This window comes from Mauremys reevesii, linkage group 4, assembly GCF_016161935.1.
Source record: "Mauremys reevesii isolate NIE-2019 linkage group 4, ASM1616193v1, whole genome shotgun sequence".
Lineage (NCBI taxonomy): Eukaryota > Metazoa > Chordata > Testudines > Geoemydidae > Mauremys > Mauremys reevesii.
In genome coordinates this window covers 12840403-12856348 of record NC_052626.1, presented here as the reverse complement: position 1 = coordinate 12856348, position 15946 = coordinate 12840403, and the positions used below count along the sequence as shown (strand labels likewise).

The 15946-nt window shown below is 44.0% G+C and overlaps 2 protein-coding genes across 6 annotated transcripts in view; one reads left to right on the top strand and one right to left on the bottom strand.

Annotated features, from left to right (window-relative positions):
• Window positions 1-3801, top strand: part of LOC120404155 (coiled-coil domain-containing protein 175-like) — a 44230-nt gene extending 40429 nt beyond the window's left edge. Inside the window, exons 19-21 of the mRNA XM_039536167.1 lie at window positions 448-607; window positions 1658-1697; window positions 3667-3801. Coding sequence (XP_039392101.1) covers window positions 448-607; window positions 1658-1674 — 177 coding nt within the window. The 3' untranslated portion in view covers window positions 1675-1697; window positions 3667-3801. The remainder of the gene's footprint in view (window positions 1-447; window positions 608-1657; window positions 1698-3666) is intronic.
• On the bottom strand, window positions 3723-15914 carry LOC120404157 (JNK1/MAPK8 associated membrane protein). 5 transcript variants are annotated; one of them, XM_039536174.1, is made up of 7 exons: window positions 15808-15914; window positions 14950-15041; window positions 10378-10532; window positions 8999-9205; window positions 7362-7543; window positions 4940-5016; window positions 3723-4298 (listed from the first exon to the last, which is right to left on the bottom strand). In XM_039536174.1, exons 3-7 carry the CDS (start codon window positions 10437-10439, stop codon window positions 4080-4082), a joined length of 747 nt encoding a protein of 248 aa, XP_039392108.1. In that variant the 5' UTR covers window positions 10440-10532; window positions 14950-15041; window positions 15808-15914; the 3' UTR covers window positions 3723-4079. The 5 variants fall into 5 exon arrangements, with proteins under 5 accessions (XP_039392108.1, XP_039392104.1, XP_039392105.1 ...); XM_039536170.1 differs by lacking the exon at window positions 15808-15914 and adding an exon at window positions 15590-15726; XM_039536171.1 differs by lacking the exon at window positions 15808-15914 and adding an exon at window positions 15590-15712 and having other exon boundaries at window positions 14950-15035.
• Window positions 15915-15946: the final 32 nt, after the last annotated feature.

Sequence of the window (15946 nt, the reverse complement as noted above, 5' to 3'; positions counted from 1 at the left end):
TTTTTAGCACTGAAAATAATTTGGCTACCATGCAAAAAAGAATAATAGAAGATTTGGCACTGTAAATACTCTGCTACCATTACTCTGCCACAGGGAAGAATACAGAAAATTAGAAATTTTCTAGCTCTGCATAAAAGTAATTATTGTAAATTTCTTTGTCTTATGTTGGTTCAGATTCCATTTCCCTCATCCTAGGTTCAAACATACCTAAAGGTTGTCATCTTTCTTTAAATGTTTTTAAAACTCAACCTGCAATAGGAAACTCATGAAAAATCTGCATAAGAGCTGGCTCTGGATCTTGAGTGGGTATACCAACACAGCAGAGCTATACAATTGGTGTTTGGACAATCTATGAAAAGTCAGGAAATGCAAAACAAAAACATCCTAATGTTTTGTGATTTCTTTGTCTTTACAAGAAAATGATTTTTCCACTTTGTCTCATTATAGGAATTTGTGGAGAATGAGAAGGAAATCCTGGCTGCAATAGCAGATCTTATAATGAAACTTCATCAGAGAGAGAAAAAGATTGATTGTATTAACAAAGGGTTACAAAATAACTTTGATGGACTGGATTCTTTATTAGAAAGTAAATCCAGCACGGAACCCAGTAAGATACACCAATCCCTTTTCTTTTACTTTGTATCGTGATGGAATTATGGTGAATTTGTTCATTAGGAATAAACAGTGATAACACTTCAGAAGTAAACTCCATCAGATCCTCAGCTGGTAGAAACTGATGAGCTCCAGGGAGCTACATCAGTTTCCACCAGCGAGGATCTGGTCTTACATTCACAGTGGAAAAGCTATTGTATTCATTAGGAAAAGTATGCGTATTTTATGACACAGCCTGGATGATGATGGTACATTTAATTTCCTGTTCCTAAAGGCTAATTCAGTAAGGAAGCTGTGGAAAATATTTAGAGCTTTACTGTTCTCTTCAGAACCACATTTTAGCTTTTCCACAATGGACATGTGAAGGCTAACAAATCAGAGCTGCTGCCTAGCCTGGCGCTGTATGATTAGCATTATGGCACTGTAAGTTTAATTGATGGTTAGGATGCCTAGAATTTTTTGTATGGGCAACTTCTATTGTTTACATTTTAAATAATAATACACTGGAGCTGAGGATGAACATGTCTCCTCTTCGGGCTGTTCCCTCCACCTCCCATGATACCTTGATACCTGCTCATTTTAGCTCCAGTAGTACAGGCTTGTGCCTTTGATACTAAAGTTCTATCCTTGGGAACGTTCGTGATATGTGCATGCATGTGGCTAAATTCTTGTAACAGAAGTACATTGTTTTTTTGATGATAGGATTTTAAAGGGGAAAGGTTATTATTGTATTCATACAGCTTTGAGGTGACTGGGATGTTGATACTTGGACAGCAAACTAGAGAAAGGGATGGGTTAATTCTATAAGGAAAAGAACATTTCTGCTTCAGCTTAAGGCCTGATGCTGCCATTATTTCATGTATGGAATGTTCACTGAGGTCAATGGAAAGTCATTGCATAAAAGGACTGCAAGGATCAGGAAAAAAATGGGTCTGTTTAATTACATCCATCTTAAACTAAGTATCTGCAGTTAACTTTTTTGTGCAAATGAGAGCAGATCCTGAGCAAAGCTTGCTAAAATATGTACTTTCTATTTAAATTCCAGATGTTTCTGAAGGATAGAATATTGGAGTAAAAAGGAAAAGGTAAGTATCCCTATATGATCCGTAGGCTACATTTACTTACAATAACCTGTGCTTTTAACAGTCTACTGACTAAGAGAAATTTTAGGATTAAGATAAGATTCCCATCTTATCCAATGACATGCTTATCATTAGTGCTACTTGGGTTTTGTTTTCACATTTCTTTTTGACAACTTAGGGCTAAACTTTTAAGCCTGGAGCCACGCTGTCCATGAACAGAAATGAATATGCAATTGCTCTGTTGTCATTACCATAGCTGTGCATGCAAATGTACATTGCAGTTGGTCCAGAAACCCAGTCACTCAAAGTGCATGTGCAATCCCAGTAATTGAATCTGAAAATACAGGTACAAGACTGTGCACAGAACACTTTTTTTTTTTTTTAAATAAAAGTCTGTTCCAATACTAGCTCTGGGAGTTGGTATTTTAATGCATATATCTATCAGGGCCATATTTTCAGAAGTGCCTTATGGATTTGGGTACATAAAAAATGGGAACGTTTGTATGCAAACAGATAGGTGTACCCAATCTCATTAAGCAATTGCCTATTTTCACACTCAAATGTGTTTTCGTGTGTACCATTGTAGAAGTCCTTTTTGAAATAGTGGATCTAATTTTCCAGTTAGACAATAATATTAGGACAAAAATCCTAAATCTTGTAGTAAGAGAGACTACTACATAGTTTGCATCTGAACAAGGAACAGTGACATCTGGAGGCAGGAAAGCTGGTGCAGAGTCCAAAACAAATACTTTTTGAGTTATCTGCATGTTCCACAGTATTGTCTCCTTTAACTAGCCCAGCTTTGCTTTGAGAGGTAAGCTCTCAAGCTGCTCCCCAATTCCCCACAGCCTAATTGGGTAATAGAACACACAACATATTACTGTGACTCTTAAACAAACACGCTGTTATACCAGGGTATACCATGATCAGTACATTTTTATCCTTCTCTGCCCTCTTTACTTCCATAGGCTCAAGCTTTAAAACCAGGTCACTGGTCAACTTGTCCAAAAAGAGCTGGCTGGTCAAAATATCCTTGGGAAATGGCTCTCATATTTTTAGATCTGAAGCAGTTAGAGGCTATGTTGGTTACCATGTGACTTCCCTTTGTGGATTAATGATCATTTAAGTGTTGTAGGATGATGGTTCTCAGTCTGTTTCATACTGTCAGCCTTTCTTATGCTAACACGCCTCTTGTGAATACCTCCATTCTAGCATGTTACATGTAAAAGTAATACTAGGAGAGCATTAGAGAAGAGCTGCACATATACACTTAATGGGACAGCAACCTCATTTCTTCTCTGCCCTTTCTGTCTGTCTGTCTGTGTAAAAGCTTGATGCTAGTGTCATAGCCTACAGTCCCCCTGCTCTAACTACTGCAGGTCAGTGGCTGCCACCCAGCATATTTCTCACCTTTACAATGTTAGTGGTGGCCCAAGCTTTCAGTCTGATTGAATGTACACCAAAGCAAAACCAACAAACAGACACATTTATTTAATTGTGCCAAAACCCAACAGTTTTGAACAAGGGTGAAAGGCATGGAGAAGTCTCCACCATTCAGGCGCCTTCATTGCTTGGCAATCACATGTTTTATGGCAGACAGTTTGCTAACAGTTGTTGGCTAGAAAGCGGACCAATTCCTGCATAGGAGTATGCAGGCAGAGTATTGGGAAAACTGCCTGAGTGGAAGGGATAGTACTCTTAAATAGGCTCCAGATGGAAGATTGTACAGTCAGCACATCTCAAACCAGACTGAAAAATGCAGTAAGAAGTGTACTGTAGAGAACAATCCTACTCTGACCATTCTGTACATTTCCTTGCTTGTGTTTTAAGATCTAAATTGTATTGGTCTGCAGGTTAATAAGAGGCTGTAGCAGGAGTAAGGGAGGGGGTTCTAGTGAGAGTTAAATACTAGTACATAACTACATCTGCAATTTTAGACACTGAGTGTTCTCCACAAACTTCTTATTTTTAGGGAGACGGTAGTTCCAAGTGAGGGGGTGACAGAAGCCAGACACTTTACCAGAAAACCACAGCTCTATTTTGCTACTTTATTCAAACAGATGCTAATATACGGCATTATGAAATAAATAAATAAGGTACAAAAAAATATTACAAGGTATGTGCCACCAGTATTTATACATAGTGAAAAATGTATATAGATTAAGACATTATCCACTTTGATTTTTTACAAGCCCTTCATGAAGTTAGAGAAGCTAAGATTACGTAGTCTTACTCTTAGATTCTATACGATGTTTTACCCAGAAAACGTCTTGTACAGAATTGACAACTTTAGTCTAAGAAGAGCTGAAGGGCATAACAAGCACTGAAATTCTTTAATCCATATTACTGGGACAAGTTTCACTGGGGCGTGGGCACAAGTTACATTTAATGTCCATTTGCTCCTTCCGAAAGGATGCGCGAAGGTTCAGTGTACTTTGCAGTAAGTAAGTAAAAGAGGGCAGGTGCAGGTACCAAAGCCAACAGTGGTAGATCCTGGCCAAGTCTCTCCAGTTTGGAAATAGAGATGATTCCATAGGCGTGCAGTAACCAGTGGCTAGAAAGAACGACAAGCCTTTTCTTCCTGACAAGAAGATCTTTGAAAGTCTTGTAAAAGAAAAAGCGTTGTTAATGTTTTCACACCTACATTGTATCTGACACGTAAGTGAGAGGTTGTGCACAGTGCAAGGGGAGGCATTATATATAAAATCTGTTGGTCTGGAGAATGATGATTTGACTCTAGTCACTCTATATGATCTTTCCCTAGTCCTCCTTGGGAGAGGGAGTTGCATCAAGGACCACCAGTTCATGCTAGTTTCCTTGAGCTGGACTCATATGCCAAAAATGAAAAAAGCTTATTCCCAGAATAAGCACAAGAGTATAGACAAATACATGAGGAAAGGCAAGCTAGCAGTCTCCACTCAAGTCAGTACTCCAGAAGATATTGTAGCATAGGCCAGAGATATCTGATAATGCATTAACAAAGAGGGGAGGGATAACTCAGTGGTTTGAGCATAGCCCAGGGTTGTGAGTTCAATCCTTGAGGGGGCCATTTAGGGATCTGGGGCAAAAATCTGTCTGGGGATTGGTCCTGCTTTGAGTAGGGGGATGGACTAGATACCTCCTGAGGTCCCTTCCAACCCTGATATTCTAGAAGTGTTCCTCATCTTACTTCTCAGGCCTCCCTTGAGCCTCTGCTGACAAAATTAAATTTTAAAATCTAGAACAGAAGAGACATTTCTACCTACCTCTACTTCAGAAGCAGACATGTACACAGCCAGGGTAACCAAAGATAACACCAGTATAATATATGGGAATGCATAATCTAAAGGCAAACATTGCATGTATTAGGGGGAGGGAAACACACCACCACATTAAGTACATTTCAGCAGAAGACACTAACTACTGCTATGTATGTAACTGTCCCACTGAATCAGTCCAGGCTACTTTAGCCCATGGGTTTGAAATTTAACAATCATGCATTACAGTATGAATGAGTGATAGACAAGCATGGAAGTTTACTTTTTGACCTTCTAGAGCAGTAATACTTAGATTGTGGCTCATGAGCCGCAAGTGGCTCTTTAATGTGTATCCTGCAGCTCATGATATTAAAACACGGTGCGGTTTAATTATTAACCAATCAGGATGCTTCTACTAGGTTAACAACTTATTTGCTGTGAGAATAATTTATATCCAAAACCTAAATATTTCATTTAGTTTTTGGATATAAATTCACACTACTGTGGCTCTTTTGGGGAATGCTGATCACTAATTTGGCTCCTGAACCACTGAAGTTTGAGCATCACTGGTCTAGAGGTTTCAAAATCCATCTCCTCCGAGGCCCAAAGGATCATATTTCTACATAAGAATGGCCACACTAGGTCAGATTAATGATCCATCTAGCCCAGTATCCTGCCTTCCGTTCATTCTCTCTAATGCATCTGGCACTGGACACTATCAGAACAGGGCAATTCATTGTGTGATACATCCCATGTTGTCTAGTCCCAGCTTCTGGCAGTCAGAGGTTTACAGACACCCAGAGCGTGGGATTATGTCCCTGACCATGTTGGCTAACACCCCTCAATGGACCTATCCTCCCCGACTTTATCTAATTCTTTTTTAAACCTAGTTATAGTTTTGACCTTCACCCCATCCCCAGCAACAAGTTCCACAGATTGCCTGTGAACTGTGTGAAGAAATGCTTCCTTTTTTTGTTTTAAACCTGCTGCCTATTAATTTCATTGGGTGATTTCTGGTTCTTGTGTTACGTGAAGGGGTAAATAATTCCTTATTCACTTTCTCCACATCATTCATGCTTTAATAGACCTCTCATATACTATTTCTAATTAGGTATTGTACATTTTAACACGCATCACTGAAGTTTAATAGCCCTTTAGCTCCCCCCTCCACAGCTAAAGCACAAATGTGAATAGAAAAGTGGACAGAAGAGCACCCATAAGCGCTGGAATGGGAGCTTGCATGCTGAGTGACGGCATGGTGACATGCTGCCTTCACATAGGAGCCCACACATTGTGCTTATAGCATAAGGCTGGGACTCGAGACAGGGGAGGGGGAAGGGCCTAAGACCAGCTAAATTTTCCAGTTTGCTTCCACCCCTCCTGAAACCAGAGGTATTTCTGCTGGAAAAGATAGATTAAGTTAATACCACTAAGATGCAGCATAAGCTTCCAGTCCACACCCGCCTCTTTGAGGGGTACAAGACAAGGCACAGAACCATGTGCCCAGGAGGGGGGAAATAGCACATGAGGCTGCCTCTCCTCATGGATTCCTCAAGGTCTGGAAGCCACAAACCCCCTTAAAAAGGAGGAAGATAGTAAGCAAGTTTGAGGCAGTCCTCAGCTTCCCTGATCTCTTCCCCTGCGGCTGTCTACAGGTTTCACAAGAGCGCTCAATTTGGCTGTAAGTGAACGAGGGCTTGATTTTCAGATACATTGAATGCATCTGACAACCAGGCTCTGAATTCTTCTATTTGCACAGGCAAACAGCTTTTAGAATAATTTAGGACAATAATAATTTTCTCTTGAGCTGCTGACTGCGTTTGAGTGTTCTCTAGACTCCCATTGTTACTGCTTTCCAAATGCATTCCTCAGCATTTGCTAATTCTTGCCTTTTATTTAAAATATTTCCTTCTGGAAGGCTAAATGTACAGAACTGCACTGAAGCTTGGAACAGCATTCCTACTATCTAGGGAGCGAGGCCAATGCTGCTTTGGGGAGGTCTGAAAGTCATCTGTGGTTTTAAACCAGTATGTATGCAGGCAAATAGGTATCTTAGCTAGACGGACAGTACACTTAACGCACTGCCATGCTCTGCTAAGGCAGCTCCAAGTTGATTGGCTAAGGAACCCTACTTTTGATTTACAACACCAGCTCCATGATTTGTCAGTGTTTTCCCAAGAAGTGTGTGTGGGCAGAGGGAAGGGGGACAGGCTTCTTCATGTAATAGATGGCTGTGTGGAGTAATTAATTTTATAATAGCACTGGGGGTGGATATTTAAACAATAAAGGTAATTTTGATGATTGTTTCTTTATACATTTAATGCAATAGTTTTAGCATAGCAAAGCAAAAAAGGACATACTTTGTCCACTGAGCAAGGTGTTGTTTTTGTTAAGGACATACATAAAAAAAAACCCACGCACAGACACTTACAGAGCAGGCCTCCTCCAACTGCTTGAAGTACAGTTAGAATAGGGAAGAAGTAAAGTGCTGCATAAATACTTTTAAATCGATCTGACTTTCCTAACCCACAGGCAATCTTCTTAACCAGGAGAGGTCGGAGCAGCATCATCAACACCAGACAGAAGGCATAGTATATAAATACAATGGTGTATCTGTAAAGGAAAAGATACTTACTATTTGCATTGCAGTAGTAACTACAGGCTTTAACAGACCTAGGATGCCTCGTGTTAGGCAAGCTTACAATCTATACAGAGGGTGGGAGGGAAAAACAGGGGCACAGAGAGCTCAGCTGACTTGCCACAGGTCACACCACAAGGCGGTGGGAGCAAACTGCAGGTTTCCTGACTCATAGTACAGCACTCTCTCTAGACCACTCCGCCTTCAAGGGAAGTGAAAGCAACATGTAGGTTAGTTCTGAAAGGTTATCCAAATCTCTATGTGTTCCTTACTTCTCTGTCCTGAAGTGTAATGAAGATATATCAAAGTTCACTGTTACAGATTCTCTGTACTCCTAAACCCTCATGAACAGTCAGTCTCCCTTGCGTGGCTGCTTGTTGTGACACTCATTTAGGAGATGTTACAAAGGACAGGTTGCTACTCTCCATTGTAAGATTACTTGAGTTCTTTGTGAAACTACCTAGGACATATGTAGAATTTCCTCCAAAGAGCCAGCATGCTGCAATATGCAAAAATGCTGCCAGTAAAGCTACAGTCAGAGATTGTTGGCTTGGTGGTTTATTATGATTCAGTATGCTGGTGCTTTAAAGAAGCAGCACAAAAAAGAAAGCTCAGTGAGTCACAAGACTTCAAAGGGGTTTTGATAGCCCACTGGTCTGGGTTAGATAAGCCCTTTCACATTCTGCACCTTCAAAGCGGAATTTCTAAAGAAGTCACAATCATTTAAACAGTTGTGAAAAAACATTATAAGCAGAAGAAAGGAAAATTGATGCACTCTACCAGATGAAAGATTGACTGAGGGTTTCTGAAGGGTTGTGAATGTTCTGATTTTTTTCTTCAATTAGTGGCATATGGCTATATTTCAGACTAAGGTTAGATTAAGCTGATGTCCGTGATCTATCCTCATTTCATCTAGAACAGCACTCAGTATAAAGCTTTTCTATCTCTACCTCTGGCTGAAAGCTATACAAACTTTAGAATTTAAAGTATGTATTTCTACCAATACCTGGCAAAATGATGTTCACCCATAGTTAGTATAAGCTGCTGTTAGACAAGCAAATTCACAAATAAACTGAAGTCTAGACTACCACTAGGACCTTCCATTTCTCACACAAGGGCCAATAAAAATTAATAAGCACTTACAGGACTCCATCTTTAAAGTGCCATATAAACACAGCCCCCAATTCAAGACAGCACTTGAGCACATGCTTACAGTTAAGCATGTGCTTAAGTGCTTCTCTGGATAGGGATGCTCTCCTGAATCCAGGGCACATGAAGTACATTTTGGCAAGCAGATTTCCTTTCTTACAAGTACTAACTTAGCAGAATACGACCACATTTCAGGGTTAAATGTACCATAACCCAACATTTTATAAATTCCTGAAATACATATGGTGAAATAGCATTTTTTTAAAATACTTTATACTCACAGAGGATAGACAGCTTCATGAGTACAGTGTACAGTTGTAATGTAATCAGGACTTGGGTTGTAAAGCATCGTATACCAGTCAGAAAGCATCACTACCTTGCAAGAACGGATATACAGAAAACCTACTGGATCACTCACAAGCAGTGTAACTATTGCTGCAACACTGCATTCGAATAAGGCAGTAAGATGCTGAAACAATGCACTGGAACTGTAGAGGGAGGAAGAAAAAGGTTCTTTAATACCACTGGATTATCGACAGGGAAAAAATATCAAATACTAAGTACAAAGACTCTTTCAATTCTAAACTGTCTATTGTGTTTAAATTCACTATGAAAGATAGGCCAAAGCCACACAGTTATTACAACATGAAGACTGAAGTAAGCATGACACTGAAAATGATCTCTTATTTATCTGAGTCACACTATTTAGTGCACAAGTGCAGCTGTACTTCATCTAAACCTCTGAAATTAACATTCACACCACATTTGTCTAGCAAAAACTAAGATAAAATATGCAAGGCAGGTGAGAGTTATACAACTTCCTACAACACGGAAAGAATATTTTTTGTTCAGCAAAACTATATATTAAGTATTGCAACATTATAAAGCCCTGTGCCTAATTCACTGGCAAAGTGAGAACCAAGCACCACTCTTGATATCTCCAAGGCATTCACTTCCAAGTTACCTATTTTTTATAAATGGTAGTTTTCATTTTCATAGTAACTTGCCACATATGTTTTTTAAATAAAAGGGCAAACATTTTAAATCAGATGCATGAAACTCTGACTGGAGCTGAAAGCTCATGTTAAAATGACATTTTAGTGGGTTGAGAGTTTATAGTATGAAACATGAAGTGTTTAGTATACTGTTTTCACACCACTTTGAACAGGCATTTGTAAAATATTTATACAGCATGAAATTACAGGACACAGCCATGTTCTTTAATAAGTCTGTTATGAAGTGCATTCAAAACCTATGATACTACAGTAAAGGTTATGTCAGCATTATCACCTAAGTATCTTCTTGTCAGGGGTTATAAAGGTGTAGTAATACTGTTTAGGCCAAAATCTGCCATAGGTGAGCGTTCCCTTCTACACCAGTGAAGATTCCTTCAATGCATTTCGAACAAGTAGTTGGGTATAGAGAATTTCCTGGGCATTGTGACCATCTGGGAGGAACTGTGCCCCGGTAATTATTGCAGATCTAAGATGAAAATTAATAAATCCATAAGCACATGGTGTTCCCATAAAATTAGCAGCCTGTGTATCTGCCTGCCTAATAGCATGACTCCTTTAGCACAACTCGATTTGCCTTCTCATATGAATGATACACATTTATGGTGGGCCTTTTTGTTTTTAAATTAAATAAAAAGATTACTAACCTCTTTTTCCCTGAATACCATTCAATGAAGAACCAGTGCAAAATCAACGGAAGCATGGCCATAAAGCCAAGGTATAGCCAGTCATAATGCCCTGGAGATCCTGTACACTCCCGACAGATTTTATCACCATCTGTTCGCTGTCCTCTCGGACAAACCTACAAAAACAGCACCACAAAACTCTATTTACAAGTGCTTGAAAACCCAATAACTGATTGTTTTGTTGGGAGTCCAGTTAAAGGGAGCGTGTGGGCTGACAAATGTATCTAATTAAAGGAGGTTCAATCCCTCAGCCCTCCACTTGCCCCAACGTTTCCATCCCCTGAGCAAACTTGTCCCACTCTCAATTCCATCCCTTACTCTCACTTTCATCTGGCTTGTTCCCCTCAAAGTACAAACGTGTCTCTCGCATCGTATAAAATCCCACCCATCTTTAACCCTGCTTGTCTCATTAACTACTGCCCCATCTCCCTTTCATCTCTAAGCTCATTGCATGCACTGTTTATCATTGCCTGGAGTTCTCCTCCTCCAATTCCATTCTAGACCCTCTCCAATCTAGCTACCACTCCTTGCACTCCACTGAAACTGCTCTCGACAAAGTCTCTAATGACCTCTTCCTTAAAGCTCAAAACCAGTACTCATCCTCCTTGACCTGTCTGTCACTTAGTCGACTGTGCTCCTCTTGAAATCTTGTCCTTCCCTGGCATCCATGACTCTCTACACTCCTGGTTCTCCTCCGACCTTTCTAATGGCTCCTTCAGAGCATCCTCCTTCTCCCTCCAGCTTTGGGATGGGGGGGATGTGGTTCCACAGAGCTCTGTCCTTGGTCCCCTTTTCTTCTCTCTCTTTGCTATTGAGATTACCCAGAGGTAAGGCAAACACAAATTCAACTACCATCTCTATACCAATGACTCACAGATCTACCTCTCCACTCCATGTCTCCATTCCAGACCAGACTCCTGTCCAAACTAAAATCTCAGCCTGTCTCTGAGATCTCCTTGTAGAGGTCTAGCCATCAAGCTCAACATGGTTATAACAGAGCTCAATCTTCTCCTCCAAGCTTCCCCTACCTACCTTCTCGATCACTGGGAAAAATGCCACCATCACACCTGGCACTCAAGCCCATAACCTGGATGTCCTCTTTGACTCAGACCTCTCTCTAAGTCAATGTTTCCCAAACAGTGGGTCCCAACCCACCAGTGGATCCCAAGCACCATGCAGGGAGGAGAGTTGAAGAATGAGCCCACACCTCACTCATCTTGCAGTGGGGGCTCCTGTCCTGCAGAGTCTGGGCCTGATCATTGTGACCTCATGCATGGGGTTGCAGCACCACTCAGGCCTGAAGGGGCAGCCAAGCCAAACTTGAGTGCCATTGCAATCCCATGCACTAGGCTGCAGGGACCCAGGCCCTGCTCCACTGGACAGGAGCCACCACTGTAGGGTGAGTGCAGAGCAGGCTCTCTCTCCAGGGTCCCTCTGTTCCCCACTCTGGGGCCTCCTCTCTGCACCAGTGTTAGGGTTGCAGTGATGGGTGGAAAGTGATGCTACAGGTGGTTGGTGCCCCCTCAACAGGGCAAAGAGGAGGAGAAGGACATTGGCGAATGATTTTTGGCTTCTTCCCTCCATGAATTTGGACCCTAGGTGAGTCACAAAAAAAGACAAAATGCATTTGGTGGGTCGCCTTAGTAAAAAGTTTGGGAACCACTCCTCTAGGTCTTCACAGCTAGGCTGTGCCTCAAGCTTGCTGATTTTTTTCTACATAACATCTCTAAGACATGGCCCTTTCCATCAATTCACACGGGTAGAATGCTTAACCGGGTCCCCGTTATCTCATGTCTTGATTCCTGCAACATCTTTTTCTCGTCTTGATACAATGTCTTATACCTATTCAAAACGCTGCTGCTGCCACTAAGATGATTTGCCAAGCATGTCATTTGACTATGTCACCCCTCTCTTGGCATCTCTTCCTTGGTTCCCCCTTCTCTATCACACCAAACATCAGCTACTTGTGTTTCAAGGCCCCTCACAGCCTTTCCCCAGCTCTTATTCGCTATCGAGATGTCTGCTCCCTCCTCTGATGGGCCTAAGATGCCAGTCTCCATCGGCAACTTGGTAAATCTTCAAACACCTGTGTGCTTCCTCCCCTGCTGCCCCTTATGCTTAGGAGCTCCCTGTAAACATCTTCCTTCAAATCCCTCCTTAAAAACTCCCCTTTACTGGGATACCTATCAAAAAACTTCACACACCACGTGGCCTGACTTTTTTTGTCAAGACCATTGACTAGCATGCTGATCAGTGCTGCCTCAGTTTCCTTGCACTCCCATCTGTTTGTCTGTATCAATCTGTTGTCGCTTATCTTATACTTAAGGCTACGATTTAGTCACAGAGGTCATGGATTCCGTTATTTCACCGGACCTCTGTGACTTTAGGGCTTGAGGAGGAGGCAGGACTGTGCGCCCCTGCCCTGCAACTGGGGCTGGCTGGAACCAGGACCCTGCAGCCCCAACCCTGTGGCTTCCGCCGGGGCCATGTGCCCTAGCCCCATGGCATCCTGGGCTCGATGGAGGCTACAGTTGGGACTGCGTGCCCCAGCCCCACGGCATCCCAGGCTCAACGGAGGCTGCAGCGGGGGCTGTAATTGGGGCCTCGCACCACTGTGCTGCAGCTGCAGCCAGCTCTGGAGTCAGGGCTGTGTGGCCCCCCCCATGGCTGTGCCTCCCCACTGCGACTGCTAGAGCCAGGGCTGTGCTCCCTGCCATGGCGGGGGACTCGACCTGTCAGTCCTCCCGCCATGGGACTCCAGTCCTCCCCCATACCTAGCCCTGCCCCCTGGTTATTTTTAGTAACGTAACGGACAGCTGCAGCAATACAGGAGCCAGAAAACAGAGCTGTAAACGGGAGTTTCAGTGGGAGTTTGCGGGGAAGACTAAGAGAGCTAGGCAGAGGAATAGACAGGCTAGTGAAGGGAGCGTGTGGCGTTCTGCCAGTGTTCTGGCGCCCGTTGGGGGTTTGGTTTGGTTTGTGTTTCCCAGACTAACAGGTTTTAGGTGGGAAGGCTATGACTGATACAGAGGCAGCAGTGGAAGACACAATGAAGATGACTAGATGTGGAAGTTGCGGCATGTACATGATCCTGGAGACGGTACCTGAAAAGAGTTTTGTCTGCATGAAGTGCCGCCTGATAGAGCTGATGGAAGAAAAGATCCGAGGACTGGAGATACAGGTGGAAACTCTGGTTGAGTTTAGAAGGGGGCTCATGCAGATAATGGAGCAAAGACATGAGGAGGCTGAAGGGAAAAGCTCAGACTTGCAGATGGAAGCAAGACCAAAGAATTCTGAGGGGAGACTGCTGGGTGAGGAAAGTGGACAGTGGAAGCATGTGACTAAGAGAACCAGGGAGAAGAAAAGACAGGCTAGTGAAGGAGAAATTGAGCTCAGGAACAGGTTTGCGGAGTTGGAAAATGAAGAAGGGGCACAGCAGGTGGTCACTGGAGGTGGGAGGGCAAGGAAGAAGAGAAGAGCAGCTAGTCCTAGAGGAAGAGGGGAACAGTCAATGGAGATAACACCAAACATGAGCCCCAGGAGGATATGGGATGGGTTGCGGAGGATTGCAAGGGACAATAGGAATCAAGAGGACTTGCAGCCAGAGGGAACAGGGGATAGACCGGAGAATTGCACCATCACCAGGAAAAGCCAGGTCTACGTGATTGAGGACTCCTTACTGAGAAGAACAGACAGGCCTGTAACTAGAGCTGATCCGGAGAACAGAAGGCAGAGGCCCTGGAGGTTTTTCACCTTCCTCCGCAGCATGGGGCATGGGTCACTTGCTGGAGGATTCTCTGCACCTTGAGGTCTTTAAACCACAATTTGAGGACTTCAGTAACTCAGACATAGGTTAGGGGTTTGTTACAGGAGTGGGGGAGAGGGGGGTGAGATTCTGTGGCCTGCGTTGTGCAGGAGGTCGAACTAGATGATCATAATGGTCCCTTCTGACCTTAAAGTCTATGAGGTCACAGCTCCGTTAGATTTTTATTGCCAGTGACCTGTTTGTGACATTTACCAAAAATAACCGTGATAAAATCTTAGCCTTACTTATACTTAGATGGCAAACTCGTGGAGGCAGTAACTGTCTTTTTGGTCTGGTTTGTACAGCGCCTAGCACAATAGGGTCCTAGGCAATGACTAAGACTCCTATGCACCACAGAAATATAATCACCACCATCTAATGCAGTCTGAATTGTACATGACCTTTATGCTCCAGATTCCAGCCTCATGCAACTTAGAGCATCAGCTTCAGCCTTGGAAATTCCCAACCAGGCACTGCCAGAGCACAATGCGCCCCAGCTTCCCTCCCTCAGCACCCTCCAATCTCAAAGGAAATAAGGAAGGCATGGGAAAGGCATACTACCTGCTATACCACCTTGGAATTCCCCTATCATAGGACTCCCGTACAGATGGTTTAGACTATTTATGCCTCCTATGCATGTGACACAGAAGAAAAACACATCACAGGCCAAGATCAGGCCCTAGATCTCTTTCACAAATTCAAGAGTCTTGTCAGAATTCAACACTTACCCCACAGTCGCCATAGATTTCAGTTGACGCATTTATATATTGTACTGTTCTCCCACAATACAATCCAAGGCAGGCTGGCTGGATATCTACAGCTTTTAAAAATACAAGAGTTGCAACACTGTAGTACATCACGTTACTAGAGATGCAACAACTAAGCAGGTGAAACAATTTGTTGCACTGTACTTAAGAAATGGAGTTCTAGGCTCAAACTAATCTCTGTGGTCCCGATCCTGCAAGGAGAACCACCCAGCTGGACCCATGACCACAGTCAGACCCTGACTTAGGTGGAGCTCTGCATAGGTGTCCACATTCGTGGTCCCCTGGGCAGGAGCGGGGCCCTTCGGCTGCTTCTGTGACGCAGGGAACGTGTTGCAGAGCGGGCTGTAGCAGAGGGTGCTGGACTGGGAGTCAGCAGCGGACTGGGCATCTCCACCCTCCCCACTCCAGCTCCGGGGCATCCCCCCACACACACCCCTTCCCCTCCCCACTCCCTCAGCTCCAGGGGGAGGCTGCCTTGGCCCCGGGACAGGGATCCCCGCCCCCACGTGGGCTGCGCGGAGCGGAGCGGAGCGGGACGGAACAGCCCCTCCCAACGCGGGCGAGGGGCCCCGTCACGGTCACCCCGGGGGGCTGCGCTCACTCATCTTGCCGCAGCAAGGCCCAGCCCCAGGATCGTTCCCCTAGCGCAGCAACAACCGCTTCCGGGTTCCCGGGGCGGGACTCCACCCCGCCCGTGTGCGTCACTTCCTTCTTCCCTCTCCTCAATGGGGCACTAGCCGGCTGACTCCGCCCCTATTGGGGGCGGGGTTTCACAACCCCCATCCCGCGTGTGGGTGCGGCCAGGATAGCCCCGCCTACCTGAAGGCGGAGCCCCTTGCGGCCTCTCGCCCGGTTGGGCGGGGTTTCCCCGGCGCTCCCCAATGGGGGCCCGCTTTGTCGCACACCCTCCCTGATGGGCGTGGTTATCGCGCAAGCCCCACCCCCTTAGTTGATGATG

Coding starts and splice junctions, on each gene's coding strand:
- LOC120404157 (XM_039536170.1), bottom strand. Junction 10,533..14,949: donor AAATCTATGGCGACTGTGGG/GTAAGTGTTGAA, acceptor CTGTTTTTGTAG/GTTTGTCCGAGAGGACAGCG. Junction 7,544..8,998: donor CATGAAGCTGTCTATCCTCT/GTGAGTATAAAG, acceptor TTTCCTTTACAG/ATACACCATTGTATTTATAT.